At 39.3% G+C, this 24,673-nt stretch overlaps 1 protein-coding gene across 5 annotated transcripts in view; it reads left to right on the forward strand.

Annotated features, from left to right (window-relative positions):
• Positions 1-24,673, forward strand: part of HHAT (hedgehog acyltransferase) — a 151,296-nt gene that overhangs the window by 24,200 nt on the left and 102,423 nt on the right. For all 5 annotated transcript variants that reach the window (XM_048296241.1, XM_048296242.1, XM_048296239.1 and 2 more), the window contains one exon: positions 8,608-8,643. In XM_048296241.1, the coding sequence (XP_048152198.1) occupies positions 8,608-8,643 (36 nt within the window). The remainder of the gene's footprint in view (positions 1-8,607; positions 8,644-24,673) is intronic.

Genomic DNA, 24,673 nt, shown 5'->3' on the forward strand with positions numbered 1-24,673 from the left:
CAGCTCCTGTGGTATTCCTAAGCAGGATGATTTGGTGGTAAATACACAGCTACTGTGTGGAGTGACAGCTGGAGTCAAGGAGAGTTCTCCTTAGAAAGGCTGTGGAGTTGTAAGTAACTTTTAAATATTGCATCTGCTTGCCAGTATCTGAATACTTCAACTTCTTGCCTAAAACTTGGCTATTTAATTGCAGAATTAGTGCATATTTTTAGTAGTGGAATAACTTGTTTTAAAGTTGAAAAATAAGTCTCCCTGATTTACTGTATTTTTTGTTAACTGTGGTGATGCTTAAAGCTGAGTATTGATCTGTGATGTTTCCAGCTAGGATGTCACCTGAATATATGAAAGTTCTGGACTGTTTAGCCATTCTCTCACTGATGGAGACAAAAGATTTAACTGCTTCTGACGTCAGCTAAATTAGTGTATGCTGCAGTTACCTACTGTACAGTTCAATTTGCTGGTTGTATTAAAGCTTTGAAAGGCTCCTTAAATCTCTTCAATAGGGAGAAAAAAAAAAACCCGTTACTTTGGAGTGTAAAAAGAGTTGCAATAATAAGGCACCCTAATCATTCTCGGGTCTAAATTTCATAATTATTGGGAATTTATTTATGTAATGGCTGCATTGTTACTGTAATTTGAAATTGCTGGGATTTTTAACAATCAAGCTAAGCCCACGTCCTGCTCTTCACCTGTGAAGCCCATTTTTCACTGTATTTGATATGAGCTCTGCGTGGATACAAACTATTACTGCTGCTCACATTTGGCAAGCAGCCCTCTGCCTGCTCACAACTACTGTAGAAAATGAGTAATGGCTGTTAATAAACTTGTTTGCTCTGTTTGCAGTGAGGATAGAGATCTCACAGTAATTGGACAATCATGCTGCGGTGCAGGAGTCTTACGTGACAAAGGCTGAGGGAGAACTTTCCCTATGGGAGTTTGCCACTAATGGGCGTTAGGTTTCATCCACTCTCCATGAGCTACCACAGGCTTTTGAAGAATTGGTGAAGGTATAAAATTAAAGTAATATTTCTTCTGAAGGGTTGTAGGAGAGATTAACAGAATACAAATGAGACTTCTCTTTTTAGAAAAGTGTCTGCTGAGCTGTATCACCAAGATCCAATGATTGGATATGTGAGAAACAGAACAAATTTGTTATTTTAAAGCTTCCCAAATAGACAGACTTGTGCGCTGTTTACATAAACGCTGGCAATGGCTGATGCCTGCTGAATGTTCTGCTTCTCTTTCTGTCCAGGAGATTACAGGGGTGAGGAGGAGTCACTGCCTAGAATCATTAAAAATTTTCTCAGGCTTTCTGATATAATACAAGTTTGGCATTTAAACTGAAATAAAACAACAAAACATGTTAGGTCATGGGTTCAATTTGTAGGCTGTAGACCACTAGCATTGTGTTTTTCTGTGGTCCTCAGAAGAGCTTTCTCCTTGTGGCTGTCTTATTGTAGGTTATTTTTACTATGTAGGTCTCCAGTCTGAGTTCCCAGCTAATAACTGAAACTGTAAAGATGAAGCTTTGAGACTTACTAATAGTTTCTACTTGGAGAGGAAAGTGTGCCTAACAAAATGCACACCAAAATTGGACTGTATCTTGTGTTATACAGACTGTCCAGAGTCAGTCCAGGTATATTTCTGCTTCCTGTGAAATCTGTGAGGGTTTTGTGCTGATTTTGATGGGGTCAGAACTTCACTGTGGATTTCCATCATTCTCATGAGTACAGGAAGCCCTAGCTTCTCCTTGTGATGCTATGCAGCAAATACTTCCCAAATAAAATGTTGATGGCTTTACCTTAAAGCCATCACACATTTACAGAGGACTCTTTCTGTGAAGTAAGGTGAATGTTTGTGCATTGGCCATATTGGTGCTGCAGAGCACTAACAGCACTCAGCAGGAACCTCTGTATGGAGGCCTCCAGCACAGGCAGCACACAGTGGCAGCTTTGGTTATTCTAATAATGGAAGAAACCAAACGGCAAGTTGGTGTGCTGCTGAATCATTCTAGGAAGAAACACAACAGAGATTCAAAGTGTTTTATCTAAGAATGAAGTGTTAAAATTCCAGTGTCCTTAAGCAAGTGTCAGAGAATGATAAAGATATCTTCATGTATATACAAGTTCTGCTTATTATTGCTGTAACAAGAAATTGTTTGTCAAAGATATGATATGAAAGCATTTGACGGTCTTCATATTTTTTCTTTCAAATAGCATAGATTTTTATTTTTACTCTTAGCTGCATTTTTATATTGAATAAAAGCAAACTACTACTAATTTACTGCATTGCAGATGGTTAAAGTCAAAGCTTGCAAACAAAAGAGTCCATTGAAGCTTGAGATCTAGGCCTCTTAAGATCTTTATGTTTAAAAGAACATTGAATTCATTTAAACAGGAATTTTTATCATTGGATTGAGCTATGATTTTTTTTTTTTTTCTATGTTGCATGGTAAGAATGGAGATGCATAGGAAATGATAGGATTTGCCAAATAATAGGAATGCCAAAAGAGCTCCATATATGCATTTGTTCCCAATTCCACTACCATATCAGTGGGCAGACTAAAATCTGTATGTGGGTGGAATTCAGCAAGTGTCTTGCACAAATAGAAAGGCTGATCTCAAAAATGAGAGCTCCAAAAACATACTTGTATATGGCAAAAGAGTCTACAGAAAAACGTTAAAATGTGACTTTAAAGGCTTGGTGCCCAAAAGTCTATTCTATAGTTTAGGTAATAGATAAATCCAAACAGATTGTTATGTTGGACTGGGTTGCATTTTTCATCAGGCATCTCTCACTCTTCATTTGAAGAACTAATACTGCAACACAATATTCACAGTTTAAGTGAATATTTTCAGTTTGCTTACTGTGTTTATCTCTACTGCAAAATGTGCTGTGACAATTTAATTGTTGTTTTTCTGTTTGAAGTCGTGCATCAGCTTTCTAAATAGTGCATTCAAGTATGAAGGCAGTTACGTCGTTTAGAAGAATTGTGCTGATTGTCACTGAAGAGACAAGCTTTACCTCAAACCTACACCTTCATAGCAAACTTGCAGAAAAATGAATGAATGCAAGCCATGGACAGGCAAAAGTGTCTTTTAAAAATATAGATTGCTTTCCCAGATGCTTATTTAATAATGAAGATGATGGTGAATCATTTGGTAGCAGTCACTGCTTGAAAAATACTTATTCTGTTTGGTAGGCTGTACCCCTCCAGGGAATTTGCTTTAGCAAAGTTTTATAGCTCATTGAGATGTTAAATAATAGCACTTACAAAACCTGCATATAGACTTTGCTATCTGCTTTCCTGGTAGTAATCTAATTCTTCAGACAAGACTCTAAAATTGTTTCAGATTCACATTGCACACTTGTAATTATTTGAAATTTGGAAGCATTCATCTTTAAGGGATTGCCTGCTAGGGAGGCTGCCACAGGGAGCATTGGAAAAAATATGAGCAGATATAGGAGAATCCAGAAAAGTAGTTCTGGGAAAAAAGGGGAATTCTTTTTACAGAGTCTTTTTGGCATCCCTGCTGTAAGATATGGCTTGAGAAAGAGGAACAATGAAGCAACTTGAGTGCTGTGTCAGCGAAAGCAGCTGTCGTTCAATGACTCCTCAGTCTCCAGTGCAAAATATTCTGGTGTGGGAGAAACTCTCGGTCAGCAGCTCACTGGCTAAATGCCACATTTATTTGCAAAGACAGCTGATGGAAGTGCTAGTCTTGCAAACACTTCTGCAGTTAAATGGGACAGGCTACTCTGAGGATAAGGGAATGAGTTTGACTTTCTAGTGTCAAGTTAAGCCACATTTTAAGAGGAAGGGCCAAGACTTGTTGTTGAAACATTGCAGCACCTACAGTGCTTTTTTTAAAGAAATGTTGAATACCTAGAGTACTGAAGCTGTAATAAATAACCCACTTGTTGGATTTCATCACTGCCATAAACGGCAGCTGGGCTGATTTGAAGAGATTTAAGTGCAATTATATTGTTTGCTCCAGCAAAGTCCTGTCCTGCTTATAGAAATTACACCATTCCTTTCTGCATTTAGAAGTGTTTGTGTTCAGTGGCAGCATGACTGTTTTTAAGGTGTCTGGGATATTTCTGTCTACAATGCAATGCAGTCTCTGGGTACACAGTGTCACATTTGCCTGTTTCCATCTACATTTCTAATTTTTTTTTTTTTTAACAAATGGCAAACTATCTACATAGGTCTACTCCCCTGAAGGTAGGCCCCAAAGTAAGAACCAGGCCACTACTTTATTTTGAGTGGTCTTGTACTGACTGCAGTGAGCATCTTTCTGCGGTCCATGGTTAGCCAGATGCTTCCCAGATTATGCTGCACATTGCATGATATGCTGTACTTTGTCTTCAGGAATAGTGTGCAGCCCAGCAGTTGTGGGGGGAACTGACAGAAAAAATAAGCTGTACTTGTTTTCTCTTCAGCACACAGCTTAAAAATATGGATGCACGAAATCAGAGTTGGGCAATTCAAATTATTGCAATTAGTTTCATCAAATATGGCTCTAGTAGCTGGCTTAACTTTAAGTTGATTCTTATGATCTTGGCATGGACTCAGTCCTTGCATTTTTTTATATCATTGTAAATCTGTGGGGACAAGATCTCACAATAAGACCTTGTGAGATCAGGGTCCTTTAGCCATCATACTGGAGTTGTGAATTGTAGTCTCTAACACAGCTAATGTGTAGCAGTTTTCATCTAGGCGTCTGTGGAGTCAAGTCCTTAAATACCATAGGCTGGCATAACTTGATTGAATATAAAAGCTGTGTACTAAAGGCTCACACAATTCCTCTGTTGAGGAACCAGCATTTAGACTTCAGTTAAAGGAGGGCACAGCTTTGTGGAAATTGGGATTATAAACAATCCACTGGATGCAATGTGCTTACAATTTTTAAATTTTCTCCCATCATCTTTGTTCTGAATGAAAATTTGGAGATATATTGTTGCATTATGCATTTAGCTTCCAGAGCAGAAACCGTATGTCTGAAATAATTTTGAAACCTCTGCCTGCAGTCATACGTCTTTCTCCTGCAGGTACGTTTTCGAAGATGGTAAGGTCTTTGTTGGTTTAGTGTATGTATATTATTGGTCACCAATCTGTAGCTGATGTACTGGGAAAAGACAAGGTTGATAATGAGGGATTGTATGTGTAATGTTTTGTTGAATCGTATCAAACTAGAGCTTCCATGCTTAATAAAAGCATGAAAGTTGTGTACAGAACTGTGATTCAAAACTATCCTTCAGAGGAGCAGAATTAGGGATGCTTTTATAAAGAAAATTCTATCAAATTGTCTGCACTGTGTAACATGCTTATGAAATTCAGGTTAAATATATCTCCTCTTTATTGTTCCTTTGGCTAGTTAAGATTTTGCTCTCTTCCAAGGCTATTGCTATTTTGATAAACTAGATTTTACTTATTTCTCCAAAATTTGAAATACTGTATGCCTATTGACATTTGAGCAGTATAGAGAATTTAACTGGAAAATAATTCTTTACTCATATTGCTGTGGATATCCTTTCTCGTGTTATTTTAGATTTAAATAAAAATGTTTATTTTGAAAAATTATGCTCATTATAGGATTTCTGAAACTTACGTAACCGAGGCACCCTAAATTGCAAGAACTAGCAGCCAAATTCTGTATTTTGCAGGGAACTTCAGGATTTAACAAGCTGTGTGAAGTTGATTATAAACTTTGTTGTAATATTAAGTAAATATGGACATATTTTATAGGCAGTAGATAGTCCTGTTAGTGTGCATATGGCAGGTCTAATTCTGTGCTGATTGTGGGGGACACTGCCATGTCTGATGCGTGGAGTCCTCTGATGTTGAAGGGATCACTATGAAATTTTTAGTGCAAATATAGTGTGATTATTTGTTCTTTTCTCATTTAATGAAGTTGCTTATTTCACCCCCAAGGTGCAGCCTTAACCCTGCTATACAAACCCTCTTTACTCCTTTTTAACATTTCCATCTGAGAATGGAGGGATTAATTGCATCTACTAGATCTGTTTCCATTGCTGCTTCACTGTATTTTCACTTTACTTGTCAACTTAACTGCAGTATGTATTTAAATATGAACAAGAAGAACAGTCAGAAGCGTCTGTGGTAGTGTTTTGTCAAAACCAGTCTCCCATAATTCTTTCTTTCAGTGCTTTGCCTTGCACAATGTTTGTATTCATTATCCCAGGTGTCTGTAGACAATATCCATAGCCTTAAGTAATGCAACGATTTCTCCCATTTACAATTTGAACTTGTTCAGCCTTAATATACTTGCTTTTGGAACTAATCGATGGTTCTGTCTTGAGGTGTCTTTAAGATCTAGCTGCACACTCAGATGATGCTGTATAATCTCAAAATTCTGTTGGTCATAGTGTAGTTATATCTTAAATGACTGCTTACATTGTTTAGAATTCAGGATCTGGGGTAGACTCTTGAAATGCATCAGTACAAAATCAAACTGAATAATGGGCCCTGTCTGTGTGCGCTGAATTATATCTAGTGAGGCTCTGATAATTTTTCCTTTTTGCTATTTATTCTAATAAATTGGTTCTATGCATGTTTATTTTTAATACTTATTAAAAATATTTACAGGAAATATCCAATAGCTACAGCCCCTATGAAATAAACTTAAAAAACTTTTCTAATAGCAAGTGGTTTAGATATAAGTTTTATATAAACATATGTGCTTTTTTAAGTAATGTTTTGGAAAGAGTGAAAAATGAGGGAAAAGATGGCGTCTCATGGCATCTACAGCAAACTGTCCTTGTTTTCCTGCCCTGTCTGAACCTAGTCTGCCTCAGTTTTGTCCACCCCAATCTCCTTCAGCTCTGATCTCTCAAGTTAGCAGCACCGTTCACTTTTCATGCTTTTCATGCCAAGTCCTTTGGCTTTTGGTTCAGTGGCAAAAGTAGTGATATTTTTATGTTCCACTGTCCACAAGAAGCTTGGGGGGTGTGTGTCCCATCAGAGCCCGTAGCAGATTTGGTGATTGCCATGGAGAACAGCTGGGAGAGCTTGAAAAGATCAGCCTGGCTGAAGATGTGCAAGAGGGCTGTTTAGCATACAGCTCTCTTCAGAAACTATGCAAATTTCTTCTTCTCCCCATCCCAGCACAAACATACTGAGTGCATACGGACTGTGTCCAGCTCCTGTACAGAAGGGTGTCTGTACAACACAGAGTATTTTAGTGAAGAGAGAGGGCCAAAATACGGTATGTATCCAGGCAGGAGGAATGCAGAAAGATAACTGGATGCACTTCCTGCAGTTTAATTGCACAGTAATATAACAATAATATAAAAGGTGGAATGATTTCAGGAAAGGGTTGTGAAAAATACTGATTTAAGGATGACAAAGTACATGTTCCTGGCAGGATGTTTTTCTGTTGCAAGGCATCTTTTCAGTGAGAAATTCATTGCTCTCCTCTCTACCCTACTGAACAAGTGGACTTGCCTTTCCTTTTAAGTCCTAGAATTTCTGCAGCTCATTATCACTCTGCTGTTATCAGGTTGCCATTAATTATCTGATGATATCTCTTGCTCTTTCAGTTAAAAAGCAGCACACTGCAAGCAGTACTGTTCAAATAAAATTGTGTTGTACACAAAATGACCAATTAGGTTTTTTGGAACAGAATGCTCAAGAGCTTGGTATATGCCAAAATATTTTGTGTGTGTGTGGAATGTAAGCCCATTCCAGAGCAAGTCCAGCACTGGGAATAAGACACTTGCACGTCCCAATTGTGCCATTATGCACACAGTTAATGTGGGATTATATGGATAGTCCCATAAAGCTGGCACATACTCCATATATTAGGTAAATGTCTCAAATAGCAGATACCTTCCTGTAGAGTCAAGGATTTGTTAGTACATTGTTCATGAGCTTGGCTCTCCTGAGTTATCTTAGGAATGGAGGAAGCAGAAAAAGGGGAGAAATGCTGACAGCTACTGTCAGTGTATGTTGTTAGGGCTGAAGATTTCAGACATGGTTCTTGTAATTTAATGTGGTCTAACTTGTACTTGATGTCAGAAAGCCTCAAAGTTAATTTCCTTACCGATGTGAGAGGAACACACTTGCAAGGTCTGCTTCTTGGTATATTCTATATTTGAAGGAGACATAAGGGGTTTTTTTTGATGATTCTGTATCATGGAGAGAATTCACAGCAGTCCCTTGCATTTTAGTGCAGTACAGAGCAGAAAAGGGGAAAGAGATTCCGCAGCAGTTTTGCACAGAGGATCTACTTGCATATGACAGAAAATGTGCTGATGACCAGGATGCTTACATTATTTCCAGTAAGCGTATGCACGATTTGTGCTTTATGTGGGTTATAATACTCCGAATGTTAATACTTTACTGAATAAATACTCCAACAAGAGATTTGTGAGCTTTTTAACATGCACCTAAATCTTTTCATGTGATTATCATATTAAATTTCATGTGTCATTACAGAAAGGAAGTTGTGTTATACTTTTGCTCTTTGTTTAATCAATTCTAGTAACTTTATATTTGGTATTATTGTTTTGAAACACAGTGTTTGTACAATACTCAACAGAGTTGTATTTTTTAATAATTTGGTGGATCTCTTTTTCTTACAGAAGTTTTGATGTTGGGCTGCATCGCTTTCTGGTCAGGTAAGCTAATACTTATTTTGAATTGTATTTCCATATTGCTGTGGTTTAACCTCAATTGGCAGCCAGGCCCACGGATGCTCACTCCCCAGAACGGGATGGGGAGAGGATTGGAAGGGTAAAACTGAGAAGAGTCGTGGGATGATGTAACAGTTTAATAGGGAAGGTAAGAGCCACACACAAGCAAAGCAAAACAAGGAATTCATTCACTCCATCATGTGCAATGGTGTCTTGGGAAGACAAATGTCATGACTCAGAACATCCCCCAGCTGCTTCCTTCTTCCCCCAGCTTGATACACCGAGTGTGACACCGTATGGCGTAGGATATCCATTGGGGTCAGCTGTCCTGACTGTGTCCCCTCCTCCTCCTCCCCTTGTGCACCCGTGGTCTACTTCTTAGTGGTGGTGTGAGGAGCAGAACAGGCCTTGACTGTGTGTAACAAAAGCATCCCCGTGTTTTCAGCACAAATCCAAAACACAGCCCCTTACTAGCTGCTATGAAGAAAACAGATCCTATCTCAGCAAAAACCTATCTCAGCAAGCGCGTTATAAAGCATTTCTGTTGTTATAAGTAAAAATCACTTTGTGAATTCAGTATTACTTTATACTTTCTATGGCAAGATCTGCTTTTGTCTTCTGTTTATTTATTAGTTTGAAAAACTTTAACTATCTGTCTTGGATATCTACCCAATGTCACCCTCTAATGAACTTCTAAAGGAAAACGTGACTCAGGAAATTTCAGTGGCTGTGAAAATCTTAATTTTTCTTGTACTGCAGAAAAGCTTTTAAAAACTCTTATACTGGTAACTCTAGTACCTTCATACCTTGTAAAGAGGGCTTGAATTTTACAGAAAATTGGGAATGTGGAGTCTTATATTCTCAACAGAAAAATCAATTTATTCAATGCATGGAATGGACTGTGTTCTGAAGATGAATAAGGAAAGTGGAATCGCTGTTTGAGTACTTTGGTGGATGATATTTAGAGGGATGAAGCAATTAAAGCAGGGCACTTCAGCAAGAAAAGGGAGGTTAATGCATTTGAATTCTACACTGAGAAACTGTTTTTGCTGTTTAGAGTTTTTTGTGGGGGGCATAGTCACAGATGTTCACCAAGAATGTGTTTGCCTTCATTTTTAATAAAAAAGCTATTACCATCTACTGATCTTTACAAAGAAGTGTAGTGTGTGCTATGAAAGGTGAATTTTTCTGTAGTCTTTGGGCACTTAGAGAATTAATTCTATCAGTTATTTCATCCACTGGAATGGTGCAATATATCTATCAGTGAAGAACTCTACCTTGGAAGAGTGAGCCCAGTATGTATGTGTCAGAGTGCTGTTTGGGTCCCACCATAAGCCTTTCCTTGAGATGACTTGCTGCTGAACTCCTTATTTTAGGCTACTTTGTCATATTTCCTGCATAAAGACTGTCTCAAACCTTCACACATGAGTCCTTGTGGCTTTAATGCAGTGTTTTTTGGCACCAGATATGAGATCATACAAGCCTACATCACAAGGAAAATCAGGTTTGTTTTAAGGTTGCACAGGCCAACCCATTTCTCATAACCTTTGAGCAGTAGACTTTATAAGGTTAGGGTTATTTTGTGTATTTCTTTGTGTGTAACATTACAATGTTTAGCAGATAGCTTCCTTCACTGAAGGCATAGTGTCAATATTACTGAATGTACTTGTGTTTTAGAGTTCTTAGACAACTGAATATTTAAGTTCTGGTATCAGTGCTACAAAATTAGTTACATCTATATTTTGACAAGCAGATTCTGTTTGTAAATAATTGCATAAGAAATGGAAATCATATTAAGACATGGCTTTAAATATGCTACTTTACAAAAGAAGTATGGTGCCTAAGAAGGTCTCCTGGGAATGCCTACAGCCACATAACCAAGAGTAGAATCATGGTAAGCATTAATGTACTAAGTTTGATGCCCTGGTAATGCTTCTGCCATAAAATATTTTCATTTGCTTCATGCAAAGAATGTAGTAAGATATTTTTCCCTCATACAACATTGCTTTACATCCCAAGGAGATGCAGTATTTAAGTTGTATGTTTGCGCGATCCTGGACTGCAAATAACCATGGAATTGGCATGAGTTGAATGTCATCTTTGACTAATGTATCATTTTTTCAAAGCCAGCTGTGTCCTATGCAGTTCCTCATCTAACCTCAGCATAGACATTTTCAGCCTGTTATCTACCTCTGTTAACCAACTGGAGAACCATCGTCTGCTATCTCTGTAGCTGTGCTGCTAAGGAGGAGGTAATTTTGCCTTCTGTTGTACCAGAATGAGTTTTGCTTGATGTTTCCTTAACTAAAAAAAAAAAAAAAAAAAAAAAAAAAAATCCTTTTAGTAGATGATTTGGAGTAGGAAACAGACTTGGTGCTAATCTCTTCTGTTGGTCTGCCTTGTGAATTTTAGAAAGTTACTGCCTTTTTTCGCCTAGACAGTCTCTGCTCCTGAGAACTTGCAGTTCATCTCCTGTGTTCATAAAGTATCTGTCACACATGTCATACTGCCCTCTTCACAGTTTTCATTTCTGTGTGAAATACAAACAGTAGGAAAGAATAAACTTGAACCCAAACAGACCTGAGTTGCAGGAAGCATTGAAAGTCTATGAGCTGGGATTTGAAATGCACAAGAAGTTATATTGTTTTAAATATAATGATGCCACCCTGCCATGGAACAGGGAACCCAGCATGAAGCTTGCAAATATAAAATGCGGGGCCAACAAAGCTAAATATAGTCTCTGCTAAAAGGACAATCTGCCTAATTAAATGCTGATTGAAGGAACTGGGACTGTATGTACTAGCCTGGCATACAGAGTCAGTGGCTTCCCCAAGTGAAGCATGACACAAAGTTTTATAGAGAATTACAACTACACAGGGTTTTTTCTGTGTTCTTAGTAAAAAATTAATAGAAAATAATTTCTGTCCACCTGTCTATGTCTTGAACTGTGCTTCTGATACCACTTTTAAGATAGCTTGGAAAAGTTTAGCAGTCCCGTATGTTCAGATGTACTATGGATAGGTACATATTATACTGCAATGGTTAATAATATGCTGTTTACTGGCTTGGACTGAACTGGATTCTGGGACTAGATTTTTAATTACTGCTTGCAAGCTGAAATCAGGTGGTGTCATGGAACTCATATTTGTGAAGATAAAGTGCAATTGAGTATATGGGGGGTCTGGGTTTTGAACATTTGTTAGTTATACCATTGTATTTGAAACAGGGATCATGGAAGCTCACCGGGGAAGGATTAGTACTTTTGTGATGAAAACTGGGGTTTGGTAGTAATGAAAAATATACTACTATACCTGGAACGTCATCTGCCCACTGTTTTCACACAATGATATAAAAGAATCTATTTGTTACTACTTTTGGGATTACCAAAATTATTAATTGCCTATTTAAATCACATGAGTACTATACAAATGTAGTAATATTTTTACAGTGTGACTGCAGGAGAAACAACCCTTTTTCTCCTAAATCAGAGCATTCTCAGAATGGAGCAATAGGTGTATTTTCAGAGTTAAAAATATATAGAAATAGCCCTTAGTATAGCAGTTTAGAGGGGAAAGACTAAGAGGCTGCCTGTTGCTCTTTGCTCACTGAAGCTATTTTATCTAGGCATTTCATCCAGTGCTGAGAACAGGGCATTGGATAAAATAAAATTGTGAACTTGTGGGAATATTTACTGTCCTGATGCCAAACAGTGCTTCCTTTAGGACAGCACTGATGAGGACAGTGGGGAAGAATGACAGTTCCTGCAGGCATGATTCTTTTGAAAAATCTCTATGCTTTCAGCTCTGCTGTGCCTTTGAAAAAGTGTGAATCATACTCATTTCAGTACAGATCTGGCTTTGAAGAGAGCTGCAGGACCACGCACCCCCAGTGTCTCTGAAAGGCATCCATCTGTTAGCAGTGCTCTCAGCTCACCCCATGGTTTGCAATTACTTTAGCTTGTTTAGAGTTGCAGGTTACTTAGGTTAGCTTAGTTAGCAAAGGTACTCTGAATACAAAACTTGAAAACCACCCGCTTTTTTAGTTTTCTCAGGTAAAGCATGGCATAGTTTACCTCTAGAATCAAAATCTACTGTGTGGTGACCTCCACTGATTTTTAGTTAGGAAAAGGACACCTCTGGGTAAGGGCAGAATGGTCCTATGGTGAAAGAGGGGATTATGGTCCTAACTAAGGTTTGATTACAGAAGAAGAAATGGAAAAATCTGTTCATCATCTTGCTCAACTTCTGTATGACTTTGCTGTGGAATCCCATGGGATCCCTCATCTTCAGGCTGTCCCAAGCTGAAGAAATCTATACTCCTGCTTAAAAAAAAACTCAAGCAGATCTTTCTATCACTGTATTGAAAAAAACCCCACAAAAACAGCTGGCTGAAAAACCCCAACACATCCAAAAAATTGCACAATACTAACCCCTGAACTTCTGAGCTTCCCCTTTCTCTTTAATGCACACAAGTCTTGGAGAGTCAACATGTGCTGCAGCAGTTCTCTAACTCCATTGCTAGGTAAGCTCAGTGGTGATTCTTGGCTCCAACAGCTGGACACAGATTCTGTGTGAGGTTCTCTGTAACACATGGCCTCCTCTGGGGAACCAAATACCACTGCTGCTGCTGTACAGTCTCTGCTGCTCTTTTGAATGTAGCTGCCCATAGAATACCATTGATCATCTAATATGCTGTAGCTGGGCTAGACAGCACAGTATTAATGAGATTCCATTTTCTCCAGCAGCATTGATAAGGGTATGTGGAAAGACACTTCTGCCTTTGAAAGTGCTCGATATCCCAAGGATACATTCTTTTTACTTTGTTTTGTCAAGAAATTTGACTTTTTGGTTCACTCTGTGTCCTGGATACCTAGTCAGCCTTCAAACATGCACAGCAGTCATAGAATCATACAATAGTTTTTATTCTAAGGTGCCACTAAGGATTGCCTAGGCCATCCTACCCTGGAACAAGTACGTACAGCTTCAACTAGGTCAGTTTGCTCAGGACCCTGTCCAACTTGACCTCAAATATTTCCAGGCATGAGGCATCTACTGCCTCTCTGGGCAACTTGTTCCAATGTTTCATCACCCTAATTGAAATAAAAAATTTCTTCTTTCCCTCTGTTTGAATCTACCCTCTTTTAGCTTAAAGCTATTACCCCTTGTCCAATTGCAGCAGGCTTTATTCAACATCTTGTCCCCATCTTTCTTATAAGCCCCCCTTAAGTCTTGAAGGGTTGCATTAAGGTCTCCCTGGAGCCTTCTCTAAGCTGAACAGTCCCAACTCTCACAACAGTGTGTGCCCAAACTGTCTTCTGAAGCAAACCACAATGTTTTCCTAAGAAAAAAAGTATGTGTCTGGTTCTAGGGGTCCTTCACACCAATAGGCCACTTGTTTCTGATAGATGGTGTGGATAAAAGTGTACCAGTTTTGCTGTCCTGTGGCCTGTGCAGTCACCTCCTAGTTCCTTAGTAGTTTGTACCCTTGGGACTTCTCTTTTCAGGCTGTTACTTCAGTCAGCATGTAACCTCAGTCTTTTGCCATAAAAAATGGCCCCAGTGCTGCGCTCACCTTCCTTCAGACACCTTGAGGAAAACGTGGTGCCCTAAGGAGGAATTTTTGCACTGTGTGAATTTGGCTGGTCTATTCCAAATGAGGTTAATCCTGACCAGTATTGCTAAAGCTTTGTACTGCTTTCCCTGAAAGCCCTGGATGACTGATAGGAGCAGATCTATTTGACTGTTGTGTGTACGTGTGTCTATGGGAGACCTGCTGAGTAAACAATACTCTTTTCTTTAGTATAACTTGTGGTATGTCTATGACAATTTTTCTCACTTGGATCAGTGCTGGCACAAAGGTGTTGTATTGATTAACCAGAAAAGTCTCTGGATGAAGGAAACCAATTTTAATATATACCTGTAATCATCAAAATAATGTAGACTGTAAAAACTGGCAATGCTGCAAGGGATGCACTGCATCATTCCACTTAAATCCACTGATAGGCTTCCTGGGGAACAATCCAGTGATGCTGGTAATTTGTTTGTCATGTGCAGGTAGGACCACTGTGTGTAGGATATGTGTAACTGCTGTACTTGAATTCTCTTCTGGCTCATTTTTGCCTCCAATCCCTAGCCTTTAAACAAAACAAGGGGACTGGTAGGGTATGTGACTCTAGTAAGTATTCACTAGTCTTGAACTCCTTGGATCTCGGTACTCCTCTGGAGCAGTGCAGATAAAGCCGGTGGAAATAGCACAAGCAGTGTTTTCAGTCAGGAGTGGCCCGCTGTGGTACAAGGTTCTAGAGCAGACTAACACAGAAACAGGCTGTTTCCAGGTTTCATTGCAAAAACATCCCTTGGGAGAAGAAAGACCACTGAAATAATGTCTCCTTAGCAAAGGAGCAAAGCACAAAAGGTGATTCTTGCAATCTTTGGGAATCTTGTGATGTAAATGTGACATGCTGGAGACAGCTTTTGTAGAGACTTGAAATTTTGTGGTTGTTAGTATATATTAAACCTAAAAATGTAGTCTTGTTGGTAATAAACACAATTGTAATAATCAGCCGATGTGATTGAATTGGTTTTGTGTCTAATTTATATTTCATTTTAAGGTTAAAGCATTTATTTCATTGCTGTGAAGAGGTAGTGGTACTAGCTTAGAGAATTCTCTCTTGCTTTCAATATGGGGCCTTAGGGTTTCTGCAAAAATAATTTTAAAGTTTTAAAACATGAGAGAATAGCAGCTAATCCATCCATCCATGCATGGAGAAGTTGAAAAATATAGCTCTTTTTATAAAATACTGCAGTTACATCCAGCTGCATTGCAGACTCCTGTGAGCTCTGCTTTCAGAGGCACTGGAAGTTTTGCCATGTTTGCTGTTGTTTGCAATTTTTGAATGGGTCAGCACTGGTCTAAATGTGTTCTGTTGAAAGCAGTAATGAGAGCGAAATGGTTAATAAAAAGAAAACAAAAAACCTCAATAAAAACCAGCAGGCTGGATAGTGCTTGGAATCTTCTAAAATGTTTCAAATTTTAGACCAACGTGACCACTACTAGAAGTCCATAATTAACTCCTGTGGGTTGCATTGGGAGGCTCTGTGACTGTTCTCCTGTGTGTGTATTGGGCACAAGTGTGAACTGAACAGAAGTGACCGTGATGTATAAAATCAGTTGAGGTGTCTGTCTTAGCATGGGACAGTGTCCAAGATACCCTGTTTGTTTTAAAACAACCCAACCTTAAAAACTTGATGAAACAGTAAGAAAGGCTGAGTGCTAAATTGCTTCAGAGCAATTGTGGTCTCTCAGGTGCCTTCTCAGAATGAAACCACCTATTTTTTTAAAAGAGCAAACAATCTGTTGTTACATAATGAATTAGCATTGAGCATGTTACAAAAATAAGGCTGGGGTTTGTATAAACAAAACTGAATCTTTATGTAAATGTTATGTAAATGTGACATTTAACTTAAACTGTTGGAGTGGGGAAGTCGGGATTAACAATGTACAGATCTCATCATGTTTATGTGTTGCAACTGTGAATTAAAACAGTTTGTTATTTTTGTTGCAGGGTATTTGAGTTACTATCTGTAAGAAATACACTGTGAAACGTGAAATATTTAAAGATTCATTTCATGCTACTTTTAAATAATTTTACTGAGTCTTTTAACGGAGTGGCATCAAAGGTTGCATTTCAGTGTATTGGAAGAAAGTGTGTGCCCAGAATATTGAACCACCTGTGATTTTAAGGATTCTCAATTTATTCTTCGTGTAGTCCAGGAAGTTGTGTCACAAGAACTTTTTGTCCCTAGTTGTAAGTGCCAGAATTTGGCTGGAGTTTACATGTGATTTCAGTCTGAGGGACTTTGCATCTTTTATAGGTGAAGCAATCAGTATTTCAGAGTCACAAAAGTGAATACATAAAAAATATTATTACGTTAGAAATATCTTTTATGTATTACTTCAACTTCCACCACACACTTCTAGTTAAAACTAAGCATGTACAAAGTTTCATATGAGTATAAACTTACAGAAATCTGCTTAATTTTGTTTGCTTTTTGATTAATTCTTTTGTCTTTTACCCTTTTAACGTTGTCCTTTTTTTTCTTCTCGTGGTCCATATTTGTGCTTTAGCATGCTAAGAGACATGATTACAAATAGGAGGACGAGGATGGTATAAACTTCAAAGTTGTTCTGTGTTTTAGACGTGTTTCAGAAACCCACATGCTCTTCGTAGTGGAATTATTAAGATGTAGACCAGAACCAGAAAAAAATAGGATGAAAAGCGTGCTCTTCTACTCCAGCTTCTGGTAAATTAGTCGTGTGCAGCCCAGTAAATGACATCGCAGCCAGCACATGCCTCAGACTAATCTGTCGCCGGCCCTGCTGCTGCTCTGAGCTTGCCGTCCTTCCCCCCGCCGAGAAAGGGCCGTGTGATGAACCTCCCGCCCAGTGTACCCTGCCGCGTGCGGGAGAAGATGAATCCCTCAGTGCCGATGGCTTTTCCCTTTGTGCCTGGCGGTCCCGGGCGGGAGCGGCGCCGCTGCCGCGGGCCCCCGGCTGCTCTGTCGCGCTGCCGCCGGGAGGCGCTCCTGCCCCGCCCGCTGGCCCGGGCCGGCGGAGTCCTGCGGGAGCGGGGGCGCCGGGAGCTGCCGCGGGCAGCACCCCCGGGCTGCGCAGCTTGTCCTCTGCGCTCGCTTCGCCGCTGCCCGGCTGCGCCTGCAGGGGATGGGACTTCGCTTTCTCTAGAACGTCTTGGGGAATGACATGGGAGTCCGTGAGGCTGCCTGTGTGTTTTTTGGAAGATGGTCCCGTTTTAGGAAATGTGCATTCAAGAAGATGCAGTCTGTTACACAATCTCCTCTACTTTTGTGCCTTTTCTTCCTGAAAACACCAGATCAGACAGGAGGTAGTTCATATAACATACGGGATTCCAGGAAGAGCTGCTCAGCATAACCTATCTGGGTTAGCACCAGAGAATACAGAACGATTCCCTTTATCCCTGTGGGCAGGGAAGCTTGCATGCCTTTCTCTTCCTTGGCTACTTTGTTGTGTGGAATGTTGTGGAGGCTGGAGTGTTCTGAATCCTTTCCTGAAGATCATGGCTGTTTGGCTCATCTTTGTGTTCAGTGTCAGCTTGCTTCACCTTGCCTGAGCCTAGAAGCAGATTTGAGGTGGTCGTGATACAGCTTGTCAAAGCAATAACCCCTTAACTTCAACGCGAAGTTGTAAGCTACAAAGGTTTCTCACGCTGTGATATCTGGATAGAACATCAGCAGGTGTGTTACTGAAATAGAGAGCATCCTTCTTTAATGGCCAAACAGCAGTGTCTAGCAGTTTCAATCAGATCGATACCCTGGTAACCCACGTAGTTGTTAGTACACATTCTGCTCTCAGTCCTTATCTCCAGTACTTGGTTCTAGGTTCTCTGAATAGTCCAGGAGAGTTTATAGAGTTAAGGCAGTCTATGAGTTTAAACATCTATCTGAGAGCAAGGTGCAAAGAGAGAACATGAGAAACAAATCAAAAAGAGGAGAGGACAGGATGAAGCAGGAGGTTTGGTAACTCATACCTAGTTACCCCTAGGTCAGGTAGTTTTAGAGTTTGTGTGGAGGTGAAAATACTTTGAGATACCTGAGTGGAGGCATCAGACCTTGGTGCCAATGTATCTATCTGTCGGAAGGAGTATTGATTTCAGTAGCCCAAGCACAGGACTTGACTCAGTTATTTCCATCACTGAGAGCAACACTGGTGTGTTTGGAGCTGTAAGCAGGTAAAGCACACTGTTTAAAAGTGCTGCCTGTGTGGGATGGGAGGCATTTAGTGATTGTCAAGCTGAATAAGATACCCTATTGAAAGCCATATTCTCTCTGGATTGATGCCTAAGTGGTGTATGGAATTACTGCATGCAACTTACAGGCCACCAGTGTTATGGAAGGCTCTGGAATCCGTCTGCAGAGGTGGATGCTGTTCTGGCTGACCAGTGGTACTGTGATGGGAGGTGCAATTCCAGCTTCACTGTGGACTGTGGGAATGTAGTGAGATCCAAATTTAACCCTGAAGATCTCCATGTTTTTTCTTTTCATAGATGAAGCAGGATAATGGTCATCCTTTGTAAAGTACTTTCAGATCTATGGATTAAGAATGCTGTGTAAGAGCTCAGTGATGTTTAGTATAAGCACTTTATGTAACATCAAGAACAGATGATAAAACAGGACAGGAAGTAACTATTGGATTTAGACTTGTTCTATCACAGATATGAATTTAGGGTCAAAAAAGGAAATAAAGGGATTTCAGTCTGTGTGTGCTCTTAATTGCATATAGTTAGGTGCGTTATATATGTAGATAGGAAACTAGTAAAAAGTGATCTTTTAAGCAGGTAAAATTAAGAAAATATGTATAAAACATGCAAGTTAGCATCTTTGCAAATATATATTGTTTATGGTGTGCAGTTTAAGGGGAAACACTAATTTCCTAGCACGTAAAGAAATTAGGCTATGCAAATCAAAATTGCATGCAGACTTCCATCTTAGAGGTGATAAATAATTGGGTAGATTTCATACTTTTGAAGGGAGGAAGGGTCAAAAGCTTCAGGCTTCTGTTTATCTTACTGTCTGAAATAAGTGGGTAAAATAACATGCTGTAGGCTTCTTATTCTATCCCCAAAATGTAATTGCAGTACTTCCATGCAGTGCTGAAGAATGAGCTAAGGTCATGGCAACCAAAGGATAATTCTTACTGTCAGCTGTCATACAGTTCTTGCTTCCTTTGTCCTGAAGAAGATTTATCACTTTCTTGCAAGCAACATAGCTAAATACTTGAAAAGTTGACTCCACTTTCCAACCAGCCTCTGCTGCTCTGTTCTGTGTGAACAGCAAAATGCTGTATCCTTGCCTGAGTTACATGATGTAACCCCAAACTTCAAAAACCCCATTAAATAAAGAATTCCACCTTGACTGATGTAAAGAGAATCAGGATGTATGAGTACTAAGTATTGCTCTACAGTTTTTTGTGAATACTAATGTTATGTAATGAACATTATCTCCTGTAGCTATAGGGATAACAGTATTCCGTGTGCTAGTGCTTTCAGAGACTGTTGTAGTAGATTTAGAGATTATTTAAAATGTGTCTAGCATTTTGGTACAATGAGTTGCTTTTCAAATCTGGATTAGACTGTTGCTCTGAAAATAATAAATAGTGGACATTTACTAGTGAAGCACAGTAGTTTCAAATACTGCCTTCAATTTTTTGACCAGTGATAAGCAACTGACATTAGAATGTAAAGAACAGTAGTGTTTTTCTTTGAGCTCTGCCAAACTCATATATGTGTGTGTGTATATATATGTAAAATGTCTTTCCTAGATGGCTGGAAATGGAGAGTCAAAACAGGCCATGACTTGCTCAGGTGAATGTTCTAATTTGAATGCTCTCAGAGTGTAGGAATGACTCAGGAGCAAATCTTGATCAGGAGTAAGCTAAGTAGAGTTGATCCTGCCATGGAGAAGAGATAGCTGATCTCTGCTAAATTCACAGATTGTCTAACAGAGTAAGCGCGTTCACTGATGGGAATTTTTGCAAACACAAAGCAACAGTGAAATACAGAAGCTTGCCTGTACGGTGGGAGACAGGCTGATAGTGTTTAAGCTACACAAGTTTCCAGGACACTCCTCAAGCACAGCAGGAAAAATGTTGCTTCTTAGAAAAAACTGCCTGTCTCTGAATGTTACGTAAGTAGATTATACCATACTGCTTGAGTCACCATCCCTGGAGGTATTTAAAAAACATGTAGACCTGGTTCTTAGGGACAAGGTTTGATGGTGGACTTGGCAGTGTTAGGTCTATGGTTGGACTCCATTATCTTAAGAGTCTTGTACAAACTAAACAGTTCAATGATTCTAATTAGCAGATTTTGTTGAAATCAGTACTGCAGGACTGCTGTCACTCTTGGAGTGAGCTGTGGTGCTGTGTGATGGCTGCGCATACGGGACCTAAGGCCAAGTGCTGCGTCTTAACTGAATGAGGTTGATATCCAAATACCAAGAACTCCACAATACCTCCAGAATTTTCCATGCTGGGTACTCTGTATGGAACTTCTGAGCTTTTGATGGCGTGTCTGGAATCTTCCCGGTACTAATGGTACCACAGTTACTTGTCTTTCCTCCCCCAGGCAATAAGAAGCCTAATTCAAGTGAAAGTTTATAGGAGATAAAAATGACCTGATTTAGATGACATTTTTGCTTTCAAAGTGCTGTTATACAGAATTAACCTTTCATTTACGGTGATGACTCAAGCTAAGAGGAACTTCTTTTGCATTAGAAGTAAATTATTAAAACTGCAACTGTTGAAATGGGTAGTGCTGGAGAGCAACCTTTGATGATCAGTAAATTTTAGCTGATAGCCAAGCAAGAGCTTTTACTTCAGTTTTATCCCTAGTTTTAAGGCAAGGCATCATCTTTTACTGAAAATAAATTACTGATGAAATGTTAGTAAATGAACTTGGGTCAAGGGCTTCCTCCCTGCACATAGGGGTTTGTGCTATATAATGTACCGGATAGCACCAGTAGTGAGTAGATGTCAGTGTGTCTTAGGGCTCCGCTGGACAGTCAGCTGTCGAAACAGACATGACATATGGTGGGAGCTTTCTGTAATGTAGATCTTAATAAATATTTCATTTCTTCTTGTTTATAGTGTCTTGTTTAGAAACTATGTAAACAGCAAAATGGGGATGGTTAACCAAGTAGCCATGGAAACCTGTTTTGTCCTTTTTCTCTCCCTCTCTCTGTGGAAACACATTTCAACGATAGTTATGATTTCTTGCTGTCACTGTGATTTGAACTGGACTCACAAAATAACTCACAAAAAATTGTGTTTTAAGTTGTTGGTTATCTAGTGGACAACCGACAGGCCAATATTTGTATGATCAGCGTAAAGAGGGATTTTGTGTTCATTCTCTTTATTTGGGGTAGCACTGCAAGAATAGAGTACATACCTCCAAATAACTGTCTGTAACACTAGTAGCAAGCTGGACAAAATACACTTCTGCATTTCTGAAAAATGGGATTTTCTGACTTGTGGTTTAAATATTTAGTAGTGTTTAAATTGGGAATGATGTGTTTCATACTTTTTGGATGATACAGCCTGTTGTCAAAATACAGGTAGCTTTCACAGAACAACCATCTCTGCATCTACAGAACTGACAAAAAGGAATGTGAAAGGAAATAATGTTTTATATTTAGAAATCTTTAGGCTTCAACATTAGAAGTACTGGAAAAAAGACCAGTGTAAGGGGTAATTTAACTTTCTAATTAATTCCTCACAAAATAACAATTGCCAATAGAGAATACATATTTTCTATCATCTGAGACAATTTTAAGAAACAGATAAGTATGATAAAATTTGGTGTTAATGCCTCAGATTCATATTTTAATTCTGGACTATTATTTCAAGATGATTCTCTTTATGTTAGCATAACAGTAATTAAGCTTAAACTCAGCAGGAAGGGTAAGTGTTCTTTAGTTTTTGCCAAATGAAAAAACTGTTTGAGTAATTTAAAAACAAATTACTTCCTTGGATTAACTTTGTTTCAATGATTAGATACAATGTGACATCTATTAACTGAATGCTTTTACTGCTACTTGACTTACTTGAAGTTGGGGAATAACTTCTAGTCATGCACCAGTGGTCTTGTGTTTATTGCAGTACTGCTTGTCCTGCATTCAGTCTGATTTTAAGAATAGCTGTTGCCAGGTCTTCCATCACTTTTTGTCTCTGCTTTTATGGGCAACAATTCTAGTTCATTGGGATACCCACCTCTGGAAGATTTTCCCTGCCTTCTCTGGTTCCAGATTCCAGAACTGAAGGTTTGTTGATGTTTTGAACTGTCTGATCAGAGCTTTGCATGACTCAAGAGCAATGGTTATGGAGCAAAAGTTATAATGAATAATTTCGCAATTTCTCATTAATGCTTTTGCCTTTTTGTTTTGTGGTAGCACAGGGCATTGTCTTATGCAGGTTTTCTGCTGCCTACAGGACTTGTTATAACAGGTAGTATTTAAACCCTGACTTCAGGTTAAGGAATTTCACAGAAACTATCAGTATTTCACTTCTGTATGAAAGATCAGCCTTGATGGGACAAAGCGTTTTGTACAGCAGACAGAAATTGCCCCTGCAGACCAATCTTCTGTTATTTGTACTTTCCTGTAGATGTGATCTGCAAGCTTTCTTTCAGTTTTTGATTCTCAAAAATTAATAGTGACAAGTTAGCACAGCTATAACTTAAGTGAAAAGTTGTGATTGAATTGTCTCTGATTGAAGGGTCTGAAGCATAAGTCCTGTGAGGAGCAGGTGAGAGCACAAGGGTTGTTCAATCTGGAGAAAAGAAGGCTCAGGAGAGCCTTCCACAACTTACTGCCTTCCACAGCTATCTGAAAGGAGATTGTGGCAAGGTGGGGGTTGGTCTCCCCACCAAGGCGACAAGTGACAGGAGAAGGGGAAATGGCCTCAAATTGTACCAGGGGAGGTTCTGGTCGGATATTAGGAAAAATCTTCTTCACTGAAAGCATGGTTAAGCATTGAAGCAGACTCCCCAGGGAAGTGATTGAGTTGGCATCTTTGAAGTGTTCATAAAACAAGTGAACATGGTACTTCACAATATGGTTTAGTTGACAAGGTGGTGTTTGGCCAAAGGTTGGACTTGATGATCTTGCCAGTCTTTTCCAACCTAATGGATCTATGATTCTTTGAAATTCTGGTCACAATCTGTGTAGAAGGTTTATGGTGTGTGCCAGAACTGCAGATGTAACACAGTTATATGACAATTGCTCAAAGAAGATGTGATCTTATTTATGTCACCAAGTTAAAAGATATTTTGGTGCTAGGAGGGAAGTTACCTGTTTACAGAACGTTAACCTTTGTTGCTTTTTAGATAGTGCTTAGGGAGTGGTGTAAAGGTCAAAGGCATGGAGCTCAAAAGGGGGTTTCAGAAAGTGAGTGTCTAATACCGTACATGCCCTTTGTCCCACTCAAAATTATTTTTGTGCCTAACATTGCTGTTTTCAATGTGGTTTTTTTTCTTCCTCTTGTATTGAAGTGGGGAAAGACAAAAACTTGGTCCACCTCAAACTAAGAGCAGTGACCAAGGTTTTATGAAGTGCTGTTGTGTGCATAGAACAAGTCAATGGGGAAGCCCTGAAATTATTCTTCTCAAATTTCTTCCACCTTAACAAAAGGCTCAGAAAGCAATTTTCAGGCAGGAGTGTCTCACTTCAGCTGATGGTGTCTCTGAAGAGTTCAGAAGTAAATTACAAAAATAATCACAGCTTTCATTAAGATGTTTCAGCTGTGGAGGTGAATGTGTAGGAGGTACAATCTTCTGCTAAAGCTGTAGGAGCACAGATCATTCTGAGGATCAAACTGACAAATTATTTAATCACAGAAAGCTGACATATCTTTGTGCTGGTTATGATCAGTGTCCTGGATGCAGCTGCGTCTTGATGAGGTCATTGTAATTTCACTGAAGTAGGACAGACCTTCCAGAACGTGCGCAGGGTGGTCATGGCACCCTGACTCTTCTCATGTGTCCTATGGATACACTTGAGGGCAGAGTAGGAAACATTGTTATGAGTTACTTTGTAGTTATTAAATATTTAATCATCAGTTCACAGAACTGATCTCTTGACATTTTAATTCCAGTTACTAGTGATAAAATAACTTTTTTTTAAAGCATGGTAACATGAATAACCGTTCGTATGTGTGAGTAAGTTTCAGTCCACTTTCTTCTGAATCATGGAACCATTTAGGTTGGCAAAGACTGACCTCCAAGATCATTGAGTCTGACCCTTGACCACTCACCATGTTGTCAACTAGACCATAGCACTAAGTGCCATGTCCAGTCATTTCTTAAAGACTTCCAGAGATGGTGACTTCACCCAGTACTCTGGGCAGCCCATTCCAATGCTTGACAACCCTTTCTGTGGAGAAATTCTTCATGATTCCCACCTGAACATCCCCTGAAATCACTTTA

This window comes from Corvus hawaiiensis, chromosome 3, assembly GCF_020740725.1.
Source record: "Corvus hawaiiensis isolate bCorHaw1 chromosome 3, bCorHaw1.pri.cur, whole genome shotgun sequence".
Taxonomy (NCBI): domain Eukaryota; kingdom Metazoa; phylum Chordata; class Aves; order Passeriformes; family Corvidae; genus Corvus; species Corvus hawaiiensis.